Source organism: Macrotis lagotis, chromosome 3, assembly GCF_037893015.1.
Source record: "Macrotis lagotis isolate mMagLag1 chromosome 3, bilby.v1.9.chrom.fasta, whole genome shotgun sequence".
In the NCBI taxonomy this organism is placed as follows: Eukaryota; Metazoa; Chordata; class Mammalia; order Peramelemorphia; family Peramelidae; genus Macrotis; species Macrotis lagotis.
Genome location: NC_133660.1, coordinates 35,727,494 through 35,750,807, shown reverse-complemented (window position 1 = coordinate 35,750,807; position 23,314 = coordinate 35,727,494). Strand labels below are relative to the sequence as shown.

General features: G+C 35.9%; 1 protein-coding gene across 1 annotated transcript; it reads right to left on the bottom strand.

The window, feature by feature from the left end:
* Nucleotides 1-11,180: 11,180 nt before the first annotated feature.
* EPGN (epithelial mitogen) lies at nt 11,181-22,947 on the bottom strand. Its single transcript, XM_074228454.1, has 5 exons — nt 22,060-22,947; nt 20,880-20,969; nt 17,454-17,574; nt 15,395-15,636; nt 11,181-14,054 (listed from the first exon to the last, which is right to left on the bottom strand). The coding sequence occupies exons 1-4, from the start codon at nt 22,094-22,096 to the stop codon at nt 15,441-15,443; spliced, it is 444 nt and encodes a 147-aa protein (XP_074084555.1). The 5' UTR covers nt 22,097-22,947; the 3' UTR covers nt 11,181-14,054; nt 15,395-15,440.
* Between the last annotated feature and the right edge of the window lie 367 nt (nt 22,948-23,314).

Here is a 23,314-nt window from a genome sequence, read left to right as displayed (position 1 = left end):
TTCTGTTCATTTCACTTTGCATCAACTCATACAAATCTTTCCAGTTTTTCTATTGAAATTCTTTTATCATTTCTTACAGCACAAAAAAAATGCCATTACTATATTATATACCACAACTTCTTCAACCATTCCCCTATTGATGGTCATCCTCTCATTAACTGCTTTTTTTTATGGGATAGACTTGACTCAAGGAAGACATTTCTTTACTAGTTTAAGTTTGAGATTAGAACAAAATGAGTACAGGTTATTCAACAATTAATAAAGGGAGATTAGCTGAGTCATGCATACCAGATGAAATATATTCAGCAAAAGTATTCATGGAGGATACTATCAACAGATAGTTTAATGAAGTTTAACAAAGTTCCTCCTTCTGAATAGTTATCTTCCAATCAAATTTGAGAATCAGATTGTTTTTGCTGTTTTTTGCTTAGGCAACCTAGGAGTCAACCATTTATTTTACTAAGTGCTGGGGACATAAAAAGAGACAAAAACCTATTTCTTCCTCTCAAGGAGCCCATAATCTCTTAGGAGGAAAACAAGCAAATACATATAGACAAGCTATATACAGGATAAATAAGAAGGAAAAAAAGACTTTCTATGGAAAAAAAAGCATTTTAGATATGACTTAAAGGAACAAAGTGTAAACTATATGAGTTCTTCATCTCCTAAGATAATTCTGTCTCAAAGATGGTCTCAATACCTTTTAAGGGGGAGAAAAATTACCTATGCACATGAGAAAAGGAGATTAAGCTATTGCTCACATTATTGATTCAACCATTCTGGAGAGCATTCTTGAACTCTGCCCAAAGGGTGATTAAACTGTGTATACCCTTTGATCTAGCCATACCACCATCAGGTCTATATCCCAAAGAGACTATAAAAATAGGGGAAAGACCCATATATACAAAAATATTTAGAACTGAATTCTTTGATATAGCAAAGAATTGCAAATTGAAGGGATGTCCATTAACTCTGGTGTATGAATGTAATGAAATACTATTGTTGTACAAGAAGTGAAGAGCAGGTGATTTCAGAAAAAACTGGAAAGATTTCTATGAACTGATGCTGAGTGAAGTAAGCAGAACCAGGAGAACACTGTACCTATTTTCAGCAGGATTGTGTGATGATCAGCCAAGATGAATTTAGCTCTCATCAGCAATACAATGATCAAAGAATTCTAAAGGCTTTGTGATGAAAATACCATCCACTTCCAGAGAAACAACTATGGAGTCTGAATTCAAACCAAAGCATACTATTTTTCATCTAAAAATTTGTTTTATGCTTTTTTTTCAATTCTTTCAACCCTGTTATGGCAGTTTGTTCCCTTTTTTCCTAATTCATCTTTCACAACATGACTAATATGGAATGGTGTTTAACACACATCTATAAACTATATCAGATTGCTCACTGTCAAGGGGAGAGGGGAGAATAAGAAGGGAGGGAGAACAGTGTGGAACTCAAAATCTTACAAAAATTGAATTCTGAAAACTATCTTCACATGTGGTTGGAATAATAAATAGATACATTTTAATTTTAAAAAAGAATTAAAAAAAGATATTACTCACATTACATCTTTGGAACTAGAAGTCCTGGTGACACAAGACAGAGTCAGGACTAAATCTATATACAAATTTTAAGATGAAAATCTCTTGTTTTCTTCTCTGGAGGGTTTCCAGTAAAGAAGCCTCCAATGAAGCATCATGTGGGAAAAAGAGGACTTGTCTCCCTTAACCCCCTCTCAGCTTCCATCTATTCCTTTGATGGAAGGATTATCATCATCTACCTACCTTCATGCATGTTAGGCTAACTTTTCCCTTAAAAAAATAGTTTAAACATTTTTAGACTTGATTGGCATAGGAGACCAAAGACTCAGACTCTAGATTAAACTTCCTGGTCACAAAATAAACACAACTTTCTATATAAAAACCCTGAACCTGGGCTAGTAGAATACAATGGACAACTGAAGCAGGAGAATTTCATTCACCTGAACCAATTTGGGATGTTCTTAACATATATTCTTGCTTAATATCCTTCTGTGACTAAGTAAATATCTTCTTGTTAACTGGAGAATGATGTGTAAGCATCGCATTTCATTGTGATATCAAACATAAAGTACCTTGTGATTGATCTGAGTCAAGCCCAATCCCAGTCTCTGGGCACATGGAGCCTTTTTGTTTTGTGTTTACTCTTTCCTGATATTAAGGGAATGAGTATCTAGAAATAGAATGAGACACAGGTCACAGGAGAATTCATATGAGTCTTCTGAATTTTTGCTGTATGATAATGAAAAACCTCCTGATTTTTGTTTTTTTAATAATTTAATTTTTTCTAATAACATGTAAAACAAATTTTGACATTCATTTAAAAACTGTGAATTTCAGATTTTCTTTCTTCTTTTCTCATATTTTTTTCATTTTTAAGAAGCAGTTTCATATAGTTTCAAAAATTCAGAAGAGCCAGCAGAATTTTTCTCAGCAATTGATTTAGGAGCAAAGACCATAAGAGTCAACACAAGAAGAAGCAATCTAGTGAGGAGCCAATCCAACTAAGCAAGGAAATTACTACTAATGTCACAACCAGAGGCAAAATCAGTGGGGACACCTCAAAGGAAGAAAAGTTCTCATGGGGGCAAGGGGTTGTGAGGTATTTCTAGTTCTACAAGAGTGCCTTACCACTTTTCTACTTCATATGGACTATTTGTACCTTACTTATGGTCAAGCATTCCAAGATCTATTTGATCTGATTAACCATAGTCAAGGCATACTATAAGACTCCACCATAATGATGTTGTTTTGGTGCCCTTTGAGATCAAAGGACAACTACCAACCAACTTCAAAATTTCAATGGACCTTGTGTAAGGACGGAACTGGGAGAATGTTTTTCCCTGACTCTTTTAAATTTGATTCCTCTCTCCTCAAGAGGTTTACATTTGGAATAAGATTGGGTGATCCATCTATGAGATGTTTTGCAACTTTAGTCCATGTTTTTACCTTCTTACTAAATATCCATTTACTAATTGATGCCACCTTGTTGATTGATATTGAGGAACAAACTGAATAGGGGATCAAAAATAATAGTATTAGAAGACACAACTTCTCTGTGTTATTCCTATACTCATGAAGAGGGGTTTGCCATTGAGTTGGGGTTGGGAGAGGAACTCAGATTTGGAGTTGGGGTTGGGAGAGGAACTCAAAGAAGATTATACATAATATATGAAATATATTAAAAATAAGAAGCAGAAATAGAAGCAATGAATCAAAGTTAAAAATTTTCCTAATAATTAAAGGTATCCAAATGTGGAATGGGTTGTCTCTAGTTGAATTCCTTGCTCTGGAAGATATTAAGAGAAGCCTACATGACAACTTGTAAGTTATACTATAGAGATGATTACCATTCTACAAAGAGCTAGACTAGATTATCTCTGAGATAATTCTGTCATTCATCTTTTGCTTTCTGAAATCTTGCATTTAATGTATCTGGAATATTACATGTATATATAGGTTGTTTTGTAGTTAATTTATTGCTGGGATGCAAGTTAATCTTCTTTAGACTCCATGAAATCATTTGAGGACAATTCTACTAGCAGACAGAACAAGAGAGATCAGATCTACCTTGTCATGACTTCTGTTAGGTTTCTATATTTTAAAAACTTTTCACTTCATCTCATTTGGAGATGTTGAATATTCTGTATACTGACATTTTAAAAAATATATTCTCAAGTTTGTTTGTTTTTTAAGTATACTATGGGGGCATAGTGGATAAAGCACCAGCCTTGGAGTCAGGAGTACCTGGGTTCAAATCCAGTCTCAGACACTTAATAATTACCTAGCTGTGTGACCTTGGGCAAGCCACTTAACCCCATTTGCCTTGCAAAAACCTAAAAAATAAAAAAAATAAATAAAGTATACTATGTTAGGGCAGCTAGGTGGTGCAGTGGATAGAACATCAGCCCTGGAGTCAGGAGTACCTGAGTTCTATCCTCAGACACTTAATAATTATCTAGCTGTGTGGCCTTGGGCAAGCCACTTAACCCCATTGCCTTGCAAAAAAAAAAAAGAAAACCTAAAAAAAAGTATGCTATGTGGGGTCAGCTAGGTGACACAGTGAACAGAGAACTGGCCCTGGAGTCAGGAGGACCTGAGTTCAAATCTATCCTCAGACACTTAATAATTACCTAGCTGTGTGACCTTGGGCAAGTCACTTAACCCCATTGCCTTGCCAAAAAAAACCCTTTAAAAAGGATACTATATGCAGGCAGTTCATGTAGAGTGATGCCCTGGTTCCAGTAACAGTTTATTTGTTGAATTATGGGTTTGTCGTATGGAGATTTTTTTTTCTATTACTTTCAAAAGATAGTTAGATTCTGTTGAATAATTTTAGTCTGTGCCCTTCTAGCTAGAAGCTGAATTTTGAAAGTTTTGTGGGTTGCTTGCTTTTGTAGTATTTCCAGTCTTCTCCATCAGTTCCAACCCATGGTCCTGGTATTTTGGGGAGTCTTAGGATCACAAGATGCCTTCAATGTTCATTTGCCTCTATATTCAGGTAAGAAACACAAAACAGAAGAGGCAGTCCCATGCTTGAGCTACTTCCCTGAGCTTCCCAGATCTAGTTGCCACATGAAAACAGTTACTGTGATGCTGAGATGGAGGGAAGGGCACCATCCCCACTCCCACCCCTTTAGCAAGAGGATCACTTACTCACTTGTTCTGCTGACAGAAAGAGAGAGGGGGACTGAGGGTGGATCACTCCCTTTTTAAAGTCGATTGAGTCATCAGCTCTTCCTGTTCAGTGGCCAATAAGGGGATTGCTTCATCACCCCCAAAGTGCTTGAGTCCCTAAGCTCTGAATCACTGCAAGCTGCCAGGGTCTTGGTTACTCTGGAAGTACTGAGCTAGCACCTGAGGTCAGCTGAAAGCAGACAGGATAGCTCTGTGCAGGCTGGCTCACTAAAAATTCCCAATCAGTTGTTCAGACATTTCAGTCTGACTCTTTATGACCAAATTTGGGATTTTCCTGGCAAAGATACTGAAGTTTTTTGCTCTTTCCTTCTTCAACTCATTTTACAGATCAGGAAACTGAGACAAACAGAGAGAAGTGACTTAATCAGGGTCATAGATTTAATATGAATATGAAACCAGACTGGAACTCAGGTCTTCCTGGCTGCAAACCAACTGAGGTAAACAGAGTGAAGTGACTTGATCAGGGTCATAGATTTAATATAAATATGAAACCAGATTTGAATTCAGGTCTTCCTGACTCCAGACATTGCACTCTATCCCAATTGATTGGGAGTGTATTATTTTGGCATTTGGAGGTAAAAGCACTTTTGAATAATAGCAGTAGGAACCCCTGGCCTACAAGTGGTGAGACATATTTCTAGTTTTCTTATGATGCAGTTCCTGCTATATAACAAAACATGTATTAAGTTCAGCATTAACCAGGTAGCTCAGTGGATAGAGTTTTGAACCTGAATAACCAGAGTTCAAATTTGACCTCAGACACTTTAACTAAGCAAGATGACCCTGGGCAAGTCCCTAAACCTTAGTCTAGATCAGTTTTCTCATCGTCCTAGGATTGTTTTGAGGATCAAATGAGACAATATCTATAAAAGGACTTCAGGCTTCTTTTGGACCTTTCCAGGTCTTATCTCAAGATATAAAGACTCCCAACTGGGCATGACACTGGCTGGAATCCCTTCCTGCTTCTTGCCCTTCTCTCAATATGACAATACTTAGAACTAGTAGACCACCCAGCTGCCACCTAACTGGAGCAAGGTACATGGTCCTACTTTATTAGTAAGGAAGGGGAACCTTTCATTGTCTCACTCCCATCCTCCAGTCATCTTCATCTAATGCCCAAATGCAGCTGATCTCTTTTGACTATGCTGTTCCTTGAATCGCCCAACCCATTCTCTTCCAGTCTTCCCTTAGGTACTGGGTTAGACTCTACCTGGATACTGGCATACAGTTCTACAGTTTACAGATCAGAAACCTTTTTTTTCACTTTTGGATTTCTAGCTTTATATTAAAAGAAGAAAGGGAAGATTCCCCTCTCTTTTGAGGAGTACAAAGTAAGATCCAATTGATCATATTTCTGCTAAAGTTCCTTCACAAATCTATCCTTGTCTAAGATTTCTCTTCATGGAGCCAAATTATATTATTGTTCCAACTTTGGGAGACAGAAGGTAGTTTCTTTGGGGATCTTTCTATATGGTTTTAAGGATTCTAAAAATCCTGATTCATTGAGGTGTTAGACGTAGATATACAAAAAGAAATATGATATCTCTCATCCAGAGATGGCCTTTACTCCAGCCTTTACTGAATTTCAATTTGACTGGTTTTTTTCCAAAGCACATGGAAAAATCCAATAACTTAAAGATATGTAGAGAAGGCATACTTAACCAGCCTCATTCTCTCTCCCTACCACATAATCACATTCCTCAGCTTTATGAGATGTACCTTTGGAAGGCAGTGGGTGTTTCCCAGAACAAGAAATATCCCATGTGTCTTACAGAGGGAGTGAGGCTTTGGGTTGGACAGATTGGGCTCCTGGCAACTTAGCTTCTTTGCTCCTTATGAAATCAGGGGCAGGACTTGAGGATTCTGGGCTATATGGGGATGGAATCAGTTGAATCGGTTTGGAATGAAATTGGGATGATGTACTCCGGAATGTAGGGCTAGGAAAAAAGTTTGGGTGGATGTCTAGCTTAGCCATGCTAATCTGTCAGACCAAATGCAAATCCTTCCAGCCTGTCTTGACAGATGCTTAAAAGGTACTATCATTAATCAGTCTGGCAATTAGAGACCACCCCTGTAGGGGTAGGATAATATGGTCAATGCGAGGCAACTAAGTAGTGTCATGGTTGGATAGAGCACTGGACCTGAAGTCAGAAAGACCTGAGTTCAAATGTGGCCTCAGAAACTTATTAGCTGTATAACCTTGGTCAAGTCACTTAACCTCTGTTTGCCCCAGTTTCTTCAACTGTGAAATGAGAATGATAATAGCACCTATTTTAACATAGTGCCTGGCTCATAGTAGGTGTTATATCTATCATTTTTATTATCATCATTAGCATTGTTCATATATCAGGTTAGGTGAGTTCTCCAGAGCCACTCATCAAGGGGAAAAAATTTGTTAAATATGTTTATTTATCTATGTTAAATAAATAAACCCAGGTTGCTGATTATCTCCATATTATAATTTCTCCAGTTGATTTTCAAATAGGGATTGTGGATGATGGTCTTTGTGAGGCCACTAAATATAGGGCCTTTACTGTTCCAGATTTACATCAGCAGAATAATAGAGTTATAGCCTTTAGAATTTGAGGGATAGCTATACCCCAGTAATCTCAATTTATATAAAGAAATGAACCAAAGATGATAATTTTCTTCCTCTAAAAATTCTGACTTAAGGAAGAAAGAAACTAGGTTTAAGTTATTAAGGGGTAAGGAGGGGAAAAATCATTAAATATCACTCTAACTGTACACTTAGAGGCCTGGAGAACAGTTAAAAGAACAGAATGAAGTGAACTCAAAGTCAATGGACTCTCCATCAGTTCCACTTAACCACTATGATGTCATCGACCTTCTCTTTCCACTTTCCCAAAGTAGATAGAGATTTGTCATTGTTGAGCCCTCCTGACAAAATACAAGTAGATATAGACATCACAATTGATGAGTAAATCAATGAACAAATATAACCTCTTCAGCACTCAACACTGTTTTCTTTACAATGAATGAAAGAAAAAATCGTTAGGGAACATCAACTCAAAATTCATTGTCAGCACCTAATATAAAATGGTTGTTTGATTGGATTGAAATTGATCTCCTTTGTGGTTAGTCTTTCTTCTGGACAATTTTAAAAAGTCTCTAATTTGTCTAAAGTGCTCATTCCTACATGGCTTCTATCAATTTAGATATTTATTTCAACCAGGAAATCTTTGGGGTCATTGATAGAATGTTAAATCCTTGATGGAAGGGACAGCTTCACCCAACATCTAGCCCATTAAAGGTTTAAATAAAATTGATGTATTGATTGATACAGTAGCGACAAGCTGGTTTATATACATATATTACCCAATATATCACATTGGAACAAAAGATTCTTTACTGAAAATCAGATAACAGCATTTCCATATGAATAAAGGGCAGAGAAATACGTTGTGTCTGAGGTATGAATTTTCATACACTACTGTCTAGAATTTGACACAACTTTGGTGGGTGGATTTACATGGTATGATGCAATGCAATTATTTTCAAATTTTAATACAGGCTCACTTGGGGATCTTTGAGATTTTGCCAAGAGGTCCATAAGGTTAAAATAATTTTCATAATAACATCAAGACTAATTAATTTTCAGACTGAAAAATGTAAAAGAATGCAAATGAATAAAAGCTCTTGGGTTGGCATCTTCAAAACTTTTTGAGAGTGTAAGGAGGACTTGAGACCAAAAAGTCTGATAATTTCTATTGTAATGGAAAAACATTGGAAGGAGGTCAGTAGAGTTCCAGATTCAAATCATTTAATGGTTTCATGACCATGGGCAAGTCTCAGTCTCTTTGAGCAACACTTCCTCATTTGAAAAATGGGCATTAAGAGGTGGCTAGGTGGTGCAGTGGATAGAGCACCGGCCCTGTAGTCAGGAGTACCTGAGTTCAAATGCAGCCTCAGACACTTCATAATTACCTAGGTGTGTGGCCTTGGGCAAGCCACTTAACCCCATTGCCTTGCAAAAAAAAAAAAAGAAAAAAAAATGGGCATTATGAGCCTCATGAGTTTGTTGTGAAGATAAAATGAGAAAATGCATATAAAACATTTTTTGTGATGTGATGGAAAACTAGAATAACTCCTGGAAAACTACTGCACAAAATAATTTAATTTTTATTCAAATAGTATTTATTAAGATGCCAGGTTTCAAATTGGTTCTGTTCTATTTCTCACCCCCCACCACAATCCTAATTCTTTTTCTTAATTTCAAATGTGTATGGTACTGTGCTAAGGAAATTCATTTTTACTAGTGTTTCTATCTTGCAAATATTTAAGAGTTCCCTCATCTGCATCTCTTTAACCATACTTTGTTTTTCTTGCCTGGATTCTCTCCAGCTTATTTGCTTCTCTGAGAAATGCCTCAGAAGAGCACACATAACAATCTAGGTGTGGCCTCCTGGAGTCATTGGAGAGGGAGTGACCATCTCCCCACTCCTTAGTGTGATGCAAGCCTAGTATCCTGGGTGAAGACATAAAAGTGCTGATGTGCCGTCAGTTGGCCTGGCACCAGTCTTCAAAAAAAGAACAACAAAGGAAGTCAAATATTTTCTACTCAAGGGAAAGCTGAATTATGTGAGAAAGTCTGATTCAAGAGTGAATAATGAGGAACTGTTTTATGGAAGTGAAAGAATAATTGTCAGCCCTTCCAGGCAAGGATAGTAGGTTGCAACAAGGCTTTGATCAATCTTGTGGACACAATAGTTTTAGCAATTTAATAAATAAATATTCCCACTTTTGTTATAGGAATTAAAAAAATAAATTAAAACAAAGTCTTTTGACTTTCAATAATATATTCTATTTCAACTATGTCCATGGTTTCTGGTGAGTGATCCAGCTCCCAAAGGTTTAGAAAGGAGCTCACCAGCAGAGTATCTATTTTCACCAATTCAGCCTCTAACTGGGAACTCCCTGGTAAGACTTGTTGCAATGTTAGTAAATAACTGAATTCTCCTAAAATGTCTGTCTTATGTTTTATCTAAATAATACCTTTAGTTTTTTTTTTTTATTAAAAACCATACACACTGATACTCCAAAGGGGAAAATCATTGATCTGCCAAGAGAATTATATAAAAGTTTCTCTTTTCCCTTTCATATGTCTTGGATCTTTGGAATAATAGACTTGGAGATGTAAGGAATGTCAGTACAACTGATTGATTAAATATAAACCCCCTAGACAACAGAGAAATAACCATTTGGTCTCTCTTAGAAGCTTTCCTGTGTCAGGTAGTTCACTCACTACAAGATGGTCTACTCCACTTCTGGCTTCTTAGAAAGTATGGGATAGGAAGAGAGTTTTGGACCTAAATGTAAGGAGCTTCTACCTTCAGTTCTTTCCTTTCAATTCTTGTTGTGAATGGTTTCTTCCTGAATGACCTTGAGTCAATCATTTCCCTTTTTCAAAACCACATTTTCCTCATCCATAAAATGAGGAACTTGAACTGATCTAAAGTCCCTTTAAATTCCAATTTCTATGATCTAATTGCTAAGAAGTTTTCCCCTCTGTTTAATCAAACAGAAGCTCTCTCTAATACCTATCAAGAGTTCTTTTTACGACTTCTGTCCATTGTCTTATTCTAAGTTATACTCAGAGAATAAAATTTACCTCTTCTAGGTGACAATTCTGCAAATGTTTAAAAACACCTATCCTATGTTTTCTTTTAAACGATAGGCATCTTTGCTCCTTTCTCTAGATTCTAAAATGCATGGTTTTACATGCTTTCATCATACTGGTTGGTCTTAGATTAGCTACATACCTATTAAAATGCTTGTGGGCAAAGGAAGTTAACAGTGAGACTATTAATTTTTGTGCTTTATGAAATTGCATAATTTATTACTATGTTTGGGGTCATAATCATACTGTTGACTCATGTTTGCTTGTGGCTCACCCAAATTCAGTGATCTTTTTCACCTAAGACATATCTATGTCATCTTTCCTCATACTGTACTCAAGCATTGGAGGGTTTTTTAATTAAAGAGCAGGAATTTATATTTATCCTTATTTTATATTTGACAAGTCATTTAGATTTTCTTCTTCACCCTTAAAAAAAACAAGCAATTTAACAACAGAAAAAAGGACCAAGGCCATATGATGTTCCTCTAGAAACTTCCCCTTGGGTTAGGATGAACTCACAATTAATTCATTTCATTAGCATTGTAGCCACATAACTGTACTATCCTCAACACATGCAGCATTCTAAGAGATTTTGTTAAATGTCTCACTGAAATCCTGATAGATTTCTGGTCAAAACCGGAAATGAATTTCTTCTGGTATGGTTGCTTTTCAGTAACTCATCCTGGAAATGACCTCTTTTTAAATGCTAATAATAATAATAATAATAATAATAATAATAATAATAATATATAATAGCAATTCTTCAGTATTGAAGAAGACCATTCCACCAAGTAATTGGTGGTACAACTTGCACAATTATGTTTCAAATTCTAGAATTTTAATAATAATTGACTTCAAACTCCCTACCTTTTAGTTTGAAGATTCTACTTTCTTCCCTCTCTGAAAATTCAGATTGATTGATTGATTGATAGGTGGATATAGATATAGATGCCTATGTATATGTTATAACAGAATTTCCATATGAATAAAGGGCAGAGGAATATGTTGTGTCTGAGGTATGAATTTTCATATACTACTGTCTAGAATTTGACACAACTTTGGTTGTGTTATTATACATACATATATATATACACATATGTCTACAATCCTGGAAATCCTCTCCTGTTCTCTAGAATTTCTAAAGGTTGCCAATTGCTACTCAACTCTCATGTTCTTTGAGTATTTTGGTTCAGAGTTTGTTTGGAAGAGGGAAAACTGGGACTCATTGATGTAATGAGGTCTTTTCTCAGTCCTTTCTCATTTATCTGGGGTTTCAAGGTGTATTTAATACTTTAGAGGTGATGAGGTATTGCCAGTCTGGAATCAGAAAGACTTGAATTCAAATCCAGCTTTGGATCCAGTGATCAAATCCACTAACCAGATGTGTAACCTTAACCCTTATCTGCCCAAGTCAGGCAATGAACATCAAAGAATTGTGAGGATAAAATAAAATAATATTTGAAGTGCTTTTCATACCTTAAGATTCTACAAATGCTACTTCTTATTTCTATTTAATGAAAACTAAAAGTAAATGCTACATTTTTACATAGCTAGCATTCTTTCTTTGCTTCACAACTCATTTATATTAATCCTTAGTAACCATTTCTAATTTCCATAGAACTTGCTCTTTAGCATCTGAATAAGAGGATGAGATAATTGTATAATTGCACTGTGCTGGAAGAGATTGCAACCTGAGTTCAAATCCCACCAAAGCAAATTACTAGCTGGGCAAATGTCTTAACCTTTCTCAACCTTAGTTTCCTTATTTGTTGAAAAAAAAGATCATAATAGCACCCACAACCCAGGGGAAGATCAAATGAGATAACAGCCTTAGAGTATACATGCTACTCTTCTTGTTCTTTTTGTTGTTGTGGTTCAGTCATTTCAGTCATATCCAACTCTTCATGCCCTTTTGGGGATTTTCTTCACAAAAATAATAGAGTAGATTGACATTTTCTTCTCTAGCTTATTTTACAGATGAAGAAACTGAGTCAAACAGAGTGAGGTGACTTACTAGAGGGTCACATAGTAAGTATCTGGGGCTTGATTTGAACTCAGGTCTTTCTGACTCCAGACCTACCCCCTCTATGCACTATGCCCCAGTCTATTATTATTATTATTATTATTATTATTATTATTATTATTATTATTATTCAAGAACCTCCATCTCACATACTTTATGGAAAAAACTTTGGCTTAAAAATTGAAAGTTATTTGCTTAAGGTCACCCACTTAATGAATAGTAGAATCGACTTGAGCCAAAGTTCTGATGTGTTGACTTCCCATTCAATGCTTTTTGCTATACTTTTCCAACCTCAATCTCTTTCATGTATACAGATAGTGAAGAAATAGGGAAGAAAAATTCCTTAGTTCATGAACCAGTGAAGAAATCACCATGCTAGGGCAGCTAATGGCACAGTGGATAGAGAACCAACCCTGGAGTCGGGGGACCTGAGTTTGAATTTAACCTCAGGCACTTAATAATTACCTAATTATGTAACCTTGGGCAAGTCCCTTAACTCCATTGCCTTGCAAAAAGAAAAAAAAATAAATGATCTTCCTCAGTCTAAACTTAAGGAAAAACTCTGGACCACATCTCACATTGGACAATATTCTTATTACTTTTACATGGTCATTCATTAAATCATACATTTGCTATCAGGAAGAGACTATGAATCAAGGGGACCGTTGTGGTTGGGGCACAGCATTTTGTGATCCATTCAGAGGAAGAAATGCTTTGGTAGTTTTTGACTCCTTTTGATAAAGCTCTTGCTTCTTCTGAATATCACCCACCTCCCTTTATAAGTGATAATACAGTGATAAGACAACTTGGTTATAAGATTTCTACAGATCTTTCATTTCTAGAAATAAGAGTTTGCTTTGTGAATTCATTCCTGGGCCACTGCAGCCTCATTAACACTGGTTTTGTTTTAAAAAATAGTTATCACATTCATTTAGTAGCTTATTTAAAGGGGGTAGGTCCACATTGTGGACAGCCAAGAAGCCAAATGGGGCTAATCCTACTTTCCAGTAGTAAACAGGCACCAGGAGAAAGTACAACTATAGTTCTTTTCCAAATTCTGGCCTTCCACAGATAGGGCCATCCACATAGTGAGGAGTTCTGTGAAAATGTCTCTTTTCCCTTCCATATGCCATGGAATTTTGGAGCAATAGATTCTTAGAGCTAGTTGGAGTGCAGAAGTCTTGCAATCTAATCAATAATTTAAACATGAATTTCGTCTATAACAAATGTTTGTTGAATTAATTGATTCTTGCAAGAATGACTGCAGCTATCCACACCTGATATTATCAGAAGAAAAACACCAAATAGTCTTGCATTGAACACAATAACACCAAAAAAGACTCAGGGAGAGTCTAGGATTCTTGGTTTCAAAACTCCCATGATAATCTTCATCACCACTATCAAGTCTCGTGAAAATGAAGTGTGTCCATTCATTCATTCCATGGGAACTCAGAGCATGGGATAGATCAGCAAGTGTTTGATCTATTCCTCTTCTTTCTGTGTTCGCCAAGAACACGATATTTTGCTGTATTCCCTTGGAAAATTTCAGTTCAGTTCTGGCCCACATCTGCGTCAACTAGTGATGTTTTGCTCACTTCTTGCAGTGACCTCTTCTCTCCAGAGCAGACTTCATAAAGGTTTCAATTTCATGAATCTAAAACAAAGCATTGAACTCAATACCAATTCACCAATGGTGGATAATTGTAGACCAGTCTAAGACTAATAGCAATTCAGTTTACAATATAACAAAGACCTATAAGATACTGTTAGGTTTGCTTTAAATGGAATAAACAATGAAGATCTTTTATATGCTATTTCATGCACATAAACGAAGTATTGAATACAAAATCAACCCAACAACTGGAGATAACTGTAGAATGATATAAGACTTATATAAATCCATTTAGTAATATAACAGGGACTTACATTATCCTGTTGGGTATGTATTAAATAGGAAAATAGAGATCTTTTGCATAATTCTACAACTAATGCCTATCTCATATAAATATCAAACTTTATCTTTCCTTTCCTGTTCCCTTCTGACCATGGCCATCACATCCACATCCACATTTAAAAAAGGTAAAACAAAACCAGTTCTACCCTCTCTTCATCTACTCTAAATCTTTGCGTGTTGGCATTGAGATTGGAACTACGATTTTATAGATGAAAAGAACTCCCCAAATGAGTAATACCCATATGTGTCTATACCTACTTTGCAACTAATATTCTTAAGAATTTGGCTGAAGCAGTGAAAATGTAAGTGCTTTGCCCAAGTTTAAGGAGCAAGTATGTTTTATATGACAGACTTATACCCAAATCTCCCTCGTTCGAAGTCCAATTCTCTTTCTGCTATACCAGTAATAAAAAGAAAGGGGGATAGTTCTATTTATGTTTTTTTTTTTTTGAATGTCTACTAAGCATTGTGACTGTGTAAATTTAGTTAAGTCACTTAATTGCCTTAAGTCTCAACTTCTCCCTCTGTAAGATGAGGGATGGCCTTTCCTCTTATGATCCTGTGTTCTAAGGAAATACTTGGGAAGGGGAATAGGAAGACCCTACCAATCTTCCCACCAACCCAACAACACCAGAGCAGGGTCTTTTTTCAAGGACTACAGACTACTAAGTTAGGAAAGAAGGCTTTAGAGTTTGTATATGTGGGCAATGGGAAGTAGAAGGGTAAGGTGATCTTAGAAGGCAGGATGCTGACAATACTGTCCTGCTTATGAGCTTTGACTTTTGGAAAGTTGTTTTCAGAAACCCAAAATAGGTATCCCAAATTGACCACTGCTATGAATCTGTTCATTTTTACCTCTGATGGGGTGAGAAGGGCAAGATAATAAAGGCTGGAACTTATAGCTAGATACTTTCATTCACGATTCACTATTTGCTAAATGTGAACTTAGATCTGGGCAGTTTGGTGTGCATTTCCATCTCCTTTTCTTAGGATTCATGGGGGAAAACAACAAACAAACAAAAAAACGAAGAAAAAGGTACCAGAACTGCTGTCATGAATGATCCGGCCAGTTTTGCAGTCTGAATTTCAATGCAAGGCTGTCCATGCCATATTCCTGCTTGAGCCATATCTCTTTCTTACATAGCAGTAGATAATAGCAAGGAAGAGACTTAATAGCAATCCGACGCCAATTCCAACTGCGATATATTTTTCATAAGAATCCACAGCATATGAATTTAATGTTAAGTGCTCACATCTTTCTCCAGTATAACCTGTAGTGCATCTAATATATATATATTTTAAAAATGTTAATGATGCAGTTACAAAAGATTTCAGTTTCAATGAATCAACAAATGTTTGAGTGTTTAAAAAATTACTGTAGAAAAGGGGGTAATTAAATTAGAAAGGCAGGAATTTTAAATAGGAAATAATTCTCAATCTGTCAAAAGCATTGAAATACTAAACAAGGTCATTGTTATTTTTCTCAAGATCATTTCATTCGGTCCTCTGATCAGAATGAAAATTCAGTGACTAAATAAAAATCTAGCTTCTGTTCTATATTTTCACTAATGGGGAATTCTCAAGGGAACTGCCCTCATTAGTATCGATCTACAATTTCTCTGAAACCTATCTTAGAAAATGGCCATTGGAGACCACACAATTCAACTTACTCATTTCACAATTAAGGAACTTGAAGCAGAGAGACGTGACTTGTTTAGGGTCACACTCCCTCTATGAGTCTGATACGGGGCATTTTATAGCTCAGAGAATTCGGACACTTTATAGATCAGAGAATCTGGAGCTGGAAAAGACCTCAGAGATCATCAGACCCAACCTTCTTATTTGATAGATGAGGAAACTGAGACTCAAAGAAGGGGGAAATGACTTTGTACAAAGCCAGCCAAGAAATAAATGGCAGACTTGGATTGAAATCCAAGTTCTTTGATGGCAAAGTCTGTACCCTCTCCACTACACCAAATGCCCCTTCAGTTAAGACAGAAGAAAGCTGAGAGAATGGTGCAGTAACTTTAGCTTTGGATTCAGAACATGGGCTCAAATCTGATACTTATCATATGTGCAACCCTGGTTGAGTCATTTCTTTCACCTCAATGCACCTCAGTTTCCTAATTTGTAAAATGAGGTGAGACTCTGATTTCTGAAGATTTTCTGTCTCTAACCTATGATTCTACAATCCCATGAATTTTCTCAAGCACAAAAAATGCAACTAATATCCAGTTAGCTCTTTTAATTTCCATCTTCTCCTTGTTTCACCATATCAAAAGAAGTTGAGGTCATGGCGTCTTTATCTGTACATTAATAACTACTCCCTGACTATCTTATGAGAGCTACCATTGATCGTATAATGGCTAGAGAGTTGGCTTTAGCAGCATGAAGATCTGAGTTTAAGTCCTAGCTTTGGGACTAATTTAGTCTCTCTTATCCTCAAATCCCCCAAAGCTAGTGGGCATTTAATAAGTGTTTATTGAATTTTACAATTGACTCTTGGCAAATCATTTAAGATCTGAATGATTGGGGCAGCTAGGTGGCAGTGGATAGAGCACTGGCCCTGGAGTCAGGAGTCCCTGAGTTCAAATCTGACCTCAGACACTTAATAATTACCTAGCTGTGTGGCCTTGGGCAAGCCACTTAACCCCATTGCCTTGCAAAAAAAAACAACCTAAAAATAAATAGAAATAGAAAATTTAAAATTCAGCAAATAAGCCATTAAAAAAAGATCTGATTGACTGATGACAGGCAACTCTCTAAAACAAAAATTAGAAGTAAATTGCTGATATTTCCAAGGGGAAAAAGCACTGGTTTGGATTTGCCCCGTCTCTGTTCCTAACTCCCTGGGGTGGTTAGGAAATGGCAGGTTAGTAAAGAAAGAAATAAAAAAAATTATTAAAATGTTCTTGGTCATTAGAAAAAGAAAATTAAATATAAATCAAATTCTTGATTTCTTCAAGAAAAATTCTTTTCAGCTCTTGTGCCTCTTTAAGTTGGTTTGAGCAGATTTGTTTGCTAATTAATATAAGAGACCACCAGCTGAGCAAGATACTGTTATAGGGTGGGGGGGAGGGAAAGTAGGATTTTGTTTACCTGCAGATGGCTTTCTTGAGTTCATGGTGGAATGCACAGATACCATTGATGCAGTAGCTATGATGATCTGCAAGACAAGGGTGAGAGAACTTCAGGGCTATGGGCCCCTCTGTGTATTCAGCTGAAAGAAGGAGACATGAAAAATAGATTAGGGTTAGAAGAGCAGAGAACCAAAACTTGTGAACAACTGATTTTTTAACTGGTGCTCAGAAGGTAGAGCTAATCCTATCCAGCTAAGTCTTTAAACAATTAAAAGTAGGGATGGATTGTTTGTTCTTTCAAGTTCAAGGAGTTCAAAACAAGGGACACTTGAAATGGGTGTGCACAAATTCACCAAAAGATGGCAGCATTGATTCTATCCTCCTAGCATTTACAGATGGCCACTCTACTAATCATTTTCCTTATTGAAGGGATGAAAATAAGCATGATTGCTATGCTTTCTCTTTTCGCTTCCATATATCAGAATCCATTATTCATTATGATGTGAGATATTGAGTTCAAGCCTCTTTTCTTTTGAGTAAAGGACAAAGTGTTCTAAACTTGCAGGGGAATTCCTCTAAAAGTTGCCTCATGAGTAAGACTGTCTCTCTGTCTCTGTCTCTCTCTCTCTCTCTTTCACACACACACACACACACACACACACACACACACACACACACACATTAAAGACATGACAATAGAAAGCAGAGAAATATCTTCTTTTTTTTCATTAGAACCATTATAATGACCTAAAGACTTAAAATTAATGAACTGATTTGCCTATAAAAATAAACCCCCCAAAAAAGTTGGGGACTCAAACTACTACACAGAATAAATGAACATATTGCAATGTATCAAATGCCAAGACAAATAATAATGGAAAAGAGTTTTTCTTTTGAACCAGGAAGAACTGCAGTTTCTTATGGCCTGGGGAAGAAAATCAACAGAGAATGGACTGTTCCTTTTGCAGTATTGTCCAGCAACCCCCAGTGCATTGGAGAGGAGTCTTTTCTGCTTGAGTGTGTTTAGCACAGCACTGTCCAATAGCAGCAGCTTACACACATCATTCAAGATGAAGCGGGGGTGAGGGGCAGCTAGGTGGTGCAGTGAATAGAGCACTGGCCTTGGAGTCAAGAATACCTGAGTTCAAATCCGACTTCAGACATTTACTAATTACCTAGCTGTGTGGCCTTGGGCAAGTCACATAACCCCATTGCTTTACAGAAAAAAAAAACTAAAAACAAAAGATGAAGCAGGGATTCAGGAGGAGAAATAATCAATGACTTATGAGCCTATCCAGGAGAATTGTTCTACGAAAGGGCTCACCTCTTAGTGACTCTGGAGTCTGAGAATCAGAATTCTAATTCCATCAGGCACCACCTGTGTGACTTTTTGACAAGTCATTTAAATTCTCTACACTACTGACTCTATATTCATCTTAGAGATCACCATAAATCCTAGAATTAAAAGTAGATCTTTGCCTTGCCCATGCCCCCTTTGAGGACCCAATCCTAATTTAAAGAGGGGAAACTTATAGTGTTTTCTCTAAGAAGCCTTTGTACTAAGATCCAATTGTCTAAGTCTCTTTAAAAACCTCACTTGATGGATATTACCTTCAGGTCTATTCTGTGGGAACAGGTGACACTATTTTATATGAGGTCTTTTTGGCAAACCAGTAATTAAGCTGTCTTGACATATTATTATGAAGAACATCTCTTGGCTATTAGATTGTTGTTTGTCTTTCATTTTCGAAGAAAGCCATGACATCAGGGAGGTGATGCCATAATATGCATGTGAATTGGATTTGAGAGGGGGGCTGTGCTAAGTCATCAGTTTCTATTTTTTTCTTCCAGTCATCTGGGTCCAGTGACCAGATATGGCTGGGGTGGGACAATTGTGGGGGGGGGGGGAGGTTTTTAGTGATTTGCCCAGGATCCTACAGCTAGTAAGAGTTAGGTGTCTTAGGCCAGATTTGAACTCATGTACTCCAGACTTCAGAGTTCATGCTCTATCCATTGCACCACTTAACTGCAATTAGAGAGAATCCAGACCAAGTTTTGTTTTTATTTTGCTTAATTTTGCTAAATGTGCTAAAAAAAAGAGTCTCAATGATTGTCTCCTGGGGTAGGCACAGGGGGTTGAGAAGAACTGAGTCTAGAAAGCACAAGTTTTGTAATTCCTCACAAAGCACTGTATTTAAAGAATGGTCTTGGGTAGAACTGTTATAAAATCCCCGAATTAGTTAAACTAAATCAAACTGAGACCTACTGCTGGTGTTTTGAGAATTTTAGGTAAAAACCAACATCTATTTAAACAGAATGGTCTTCATGGAGAAAAACAAAACTGGTCTTCAGGAAGGCTACTGCTTATAAACAAGGATTTGCTAGAAAAATAAGTTATTGAAAGCTGGTCTTCAATTATGAAGATCAATGACTATATTCATGTTTGGATGAGAAAAGAAAAAAAAGAGGTAAATAAAAATAAACTTTTATGGTCTAAAAGTACTGGTAGCTTCTAAGAGGGCTTTATATCGGGCCATCTATGCCCACATATACATATTTAACTATATACACATCTAGATAATATGTAACACACATATGCAAACTCATATGTAGGTATTGTGCATAAGGAGACATGAGATATAATTTCAGGAGTGAAAAGTGCTCCCAAGAAGGAAATTCCTGGAATAATTTTTCTACTTCAATATTGTTCATACAGATATTCTAAAACCACATATTTGAAATGACCCTCGTCTTCTACTTGCCTGCCAAGCTATGAGGTCAGGATATGGTGTTTCCTCTCTGCTTGATAACATCACTAATCTTCAAAGCAGCATGGGGAATGTGGCTTGCGTGAGAATCATAAAGACTTGTGCTCAGGTCTTGGCAGGTAACAAGCGTTCCAAGTTCACCTCCGAGAGTTCAAACAGGTTTGAAAAAATGCTGATGCTCAGAAGCTACTAGTAGTTATTGTAATCATAATTAAAAGAAATGCGAGAGGCTGGGAGCTCTGCAGATGCTAAAAGAACTTCCTGAACATGGGGAGAAAGTGGATTCAGATGCTGACTTTCTTCAGATTCCCTTGGCAGAAGGTGGTTTCATTTCACACATTGTGATGCCAGTTCCCGAGAATGCTAAAATGGTTAAGGTCTTTGTTCACCAAGAGAAGCCAAGTTTTAAGGGAACTCTTGAGTTCAGAATCTCAATAGGCAATTACACAACCATGCACCTCCAGGTCAGTGAATTAAACTAAAATGTGGTTTTGGTTTTTTTTCCCAGGTTTTGCAACAGATTAGAACAGATTAGAACACTTCCACGAGACCCTATCCTGCTAAGTTACCTCTTGAAAGTATTTAACTGCAAATAATTGAGCCTGTTTTCATCAGAATCCAGTTTTCTTTAACAGTAATTATCAACACTTGAAATATAAATATATGGAAGAAAATACCTTCTGTTTTGTTAACTGTCCAGTTACTTTGTTGGCTTGTTATTGGTGTAGAAAGATTAACAGCTGCCTCTTTACTCAATGATACCATGGCTGTATTAGGAAGAAGAAGAAAAAAACATCCTGGCATATTAATTTCCCAGAGCAACTTATTTCAAGCCTAAGAAGCATATCTTGGAGTTATTCCTATTCATGATGCTGTTTGGGTTACTAAGAATACATTTGCAATAGAAACAAAAGAAATAAAAAAAATTGAAATGGCCCTATATTGCATTTTTTTATTTAAAAAATGCAAAACTCTCATTCTGGTGACTCTTTTATTTTAATTGAATGATATAGGAAAAAACATTATTTATTAATAGTGAACATAACAAAAGTGGGGACATTGGAAAGAATACTCAATTTTGAGCTGGATTCAAATCCAGATACTGCCATTTATACTACCTATATAACTCTGGGCAAATCACTGAACTTTTTGTTTCTTCTTATATAAAATGAAGGTATAAATGAATAGATGAAATCTCAATTCCTTTCTTACTCAAAATCTAGTCTCATTTATGGTATATATAATATATGTTCTTTTATGTATAATATAATATCTATAATTTATAAGTATACATGCTTATATAGATGTCTCTTTATACCTACATAACTGTAAGTGTACATGTATTTATAAATATATAAATATAGTTGTAAGTAGGCATAAATATAGTATATAGATATAAATGTCCATATATACATTTTAGTATAAAATATAAAATATAAATGATGGTTTATATAGGTAGATATATAGACAGATAGTTCTATATACTTATAAACTATATCTCTATAAAGGCATAGACAGATATAGGCATTTATAGATTTAGAGCTGTAGATATGTATGTATAGCTAGATATAGATATATACTGATACAGCTACCTAAAGACAGTTATATTGGAATCAATTAAAGGCCTTAAATGTCCTATAATTGTTTTAAAAATAGGATCATTATACGTTCCAAGAGAAAGGAGACAAAACATCAGAAAAATCAACATTCATCAAATAAAAACCGAGTGGTAGCTGGTTCCCAGAATCTCTGCCCTAATCTATGTCACAAGCAAAACTTGTTGAAACTGACTTCTTTTCAAAAAAAAAAAAGAAATTGAATCCCTTTCGAGCAAAGATTGAAGTAAAGAATGCCTACCATTGAGCAGAATGTACAAAGGAATTCCAAATGCCATCTCTTGCTGTTGATTAATAATCTCTTTCCCTTTTCTTTCCCGACTGACAGGTTGTTCTGTTTATTGGCCTCCCTCTGTCTTCCTTGTTTTTATATTTCATGAAACGTCACCTGGCAATTCTTACCAATCAAAAAAATGTATGTCTGGCAACAACATAAAGCCTTCAGGCACTCATACATTATTGAGGAAACTAGCATTATCTAACTGTGGGATCAAGTTTTCTTTTGAAACATTAGTTTCCTGTTGCCTGTGGGTATCATTGCAAATGTAAAACCACTTTTTAAAAATTTTCTCCATTTTTAAGTGAAACCGGGCATCATTTGAACAAAATGATGTTCATGCAGAGGGAGACAAAAATGAAGTATTGCCTGTAAATAGGCATTTTCTGCAAAGATTAAGCTGCAAAGGTCATTATCAGGTTTGGAAACTCTGTAACATGACCATTAACATGTCTAAATGAAAAAATACTGAATTATGTTGAGATCCATCAAAAAATAGCTCATTCAAGTACATAGTGCAAGTATTTTGATGTTGGCTGAAATAAATGGCACTGAGAAAATTGCCATTATTGGATAGATCAACCCCAAATTTCTTATTTTTTAGCCAATTTCTTTTGACAGGGAGAGATGATTTTAACTCTCTAATCTTTTGGTACGAGTATCCTCCTTCACAAGCAAACTATTTTGCCATATAAAGATTTCATAAATGTAGCAACATCTATCTTCATATTGCAATTTTTCTCTATTGTAATAATTATGATAATAACACATACTTTATGATATAAGAAACTCTTTCCTCCCTAGAAGCTTAGTTGTTCTTTTTTGGAAAAATAGAACAGGGTACTAGATTCAGAGGTTAATAGTGACTAAGGATGCATCATATATATTAGCATTGAGAGAAGCAATGAATCACTTTTAAAAAAAGATCTCATTAAGACATAATTATTGGTAACATTCAGTAACTGATTCATCTAGCATAGAAGTTCTTTAGTTCGTGAACTTTTTAAAAATTATATTTTGATAACTGTATTTCAATAAAATCAGTTTATTTTATGATCTTTATATTATGAATTTTAAAATATTCTCAGAAGCAGTTCATTGATTTCCTCAGACAGTCAAAGAAAAAGATGAAGAATTCCAGATTTGGTGTTTGTTTTTAAAACTCAAAAATAGCTAAAACATTCAGAATATCTTTGATATTAATCTGGTCAGAATGAAT

Coding starts and splice junctions, on each gene's coding strand:
- EPGN (XM_074228454.1), bottom strand. CDS start 22,096: ATGGCATTTGGAATTCCTTTGTACATTCTGCTCAATG. Junction 17,575..20,879: donor GACAGTTAACAAAACAGAAG/GTATTTTCTTCC, acceptor TCCTTCTTTCAG/CTGAATACACAGAGGGGCCC. Junction 15,637..17,453: donor CTCAAGAAAGCCATCTGCAG/GTAAACAAAATC, acceptor TATATATATTAG/ATGCACTACAGGTTATACTG.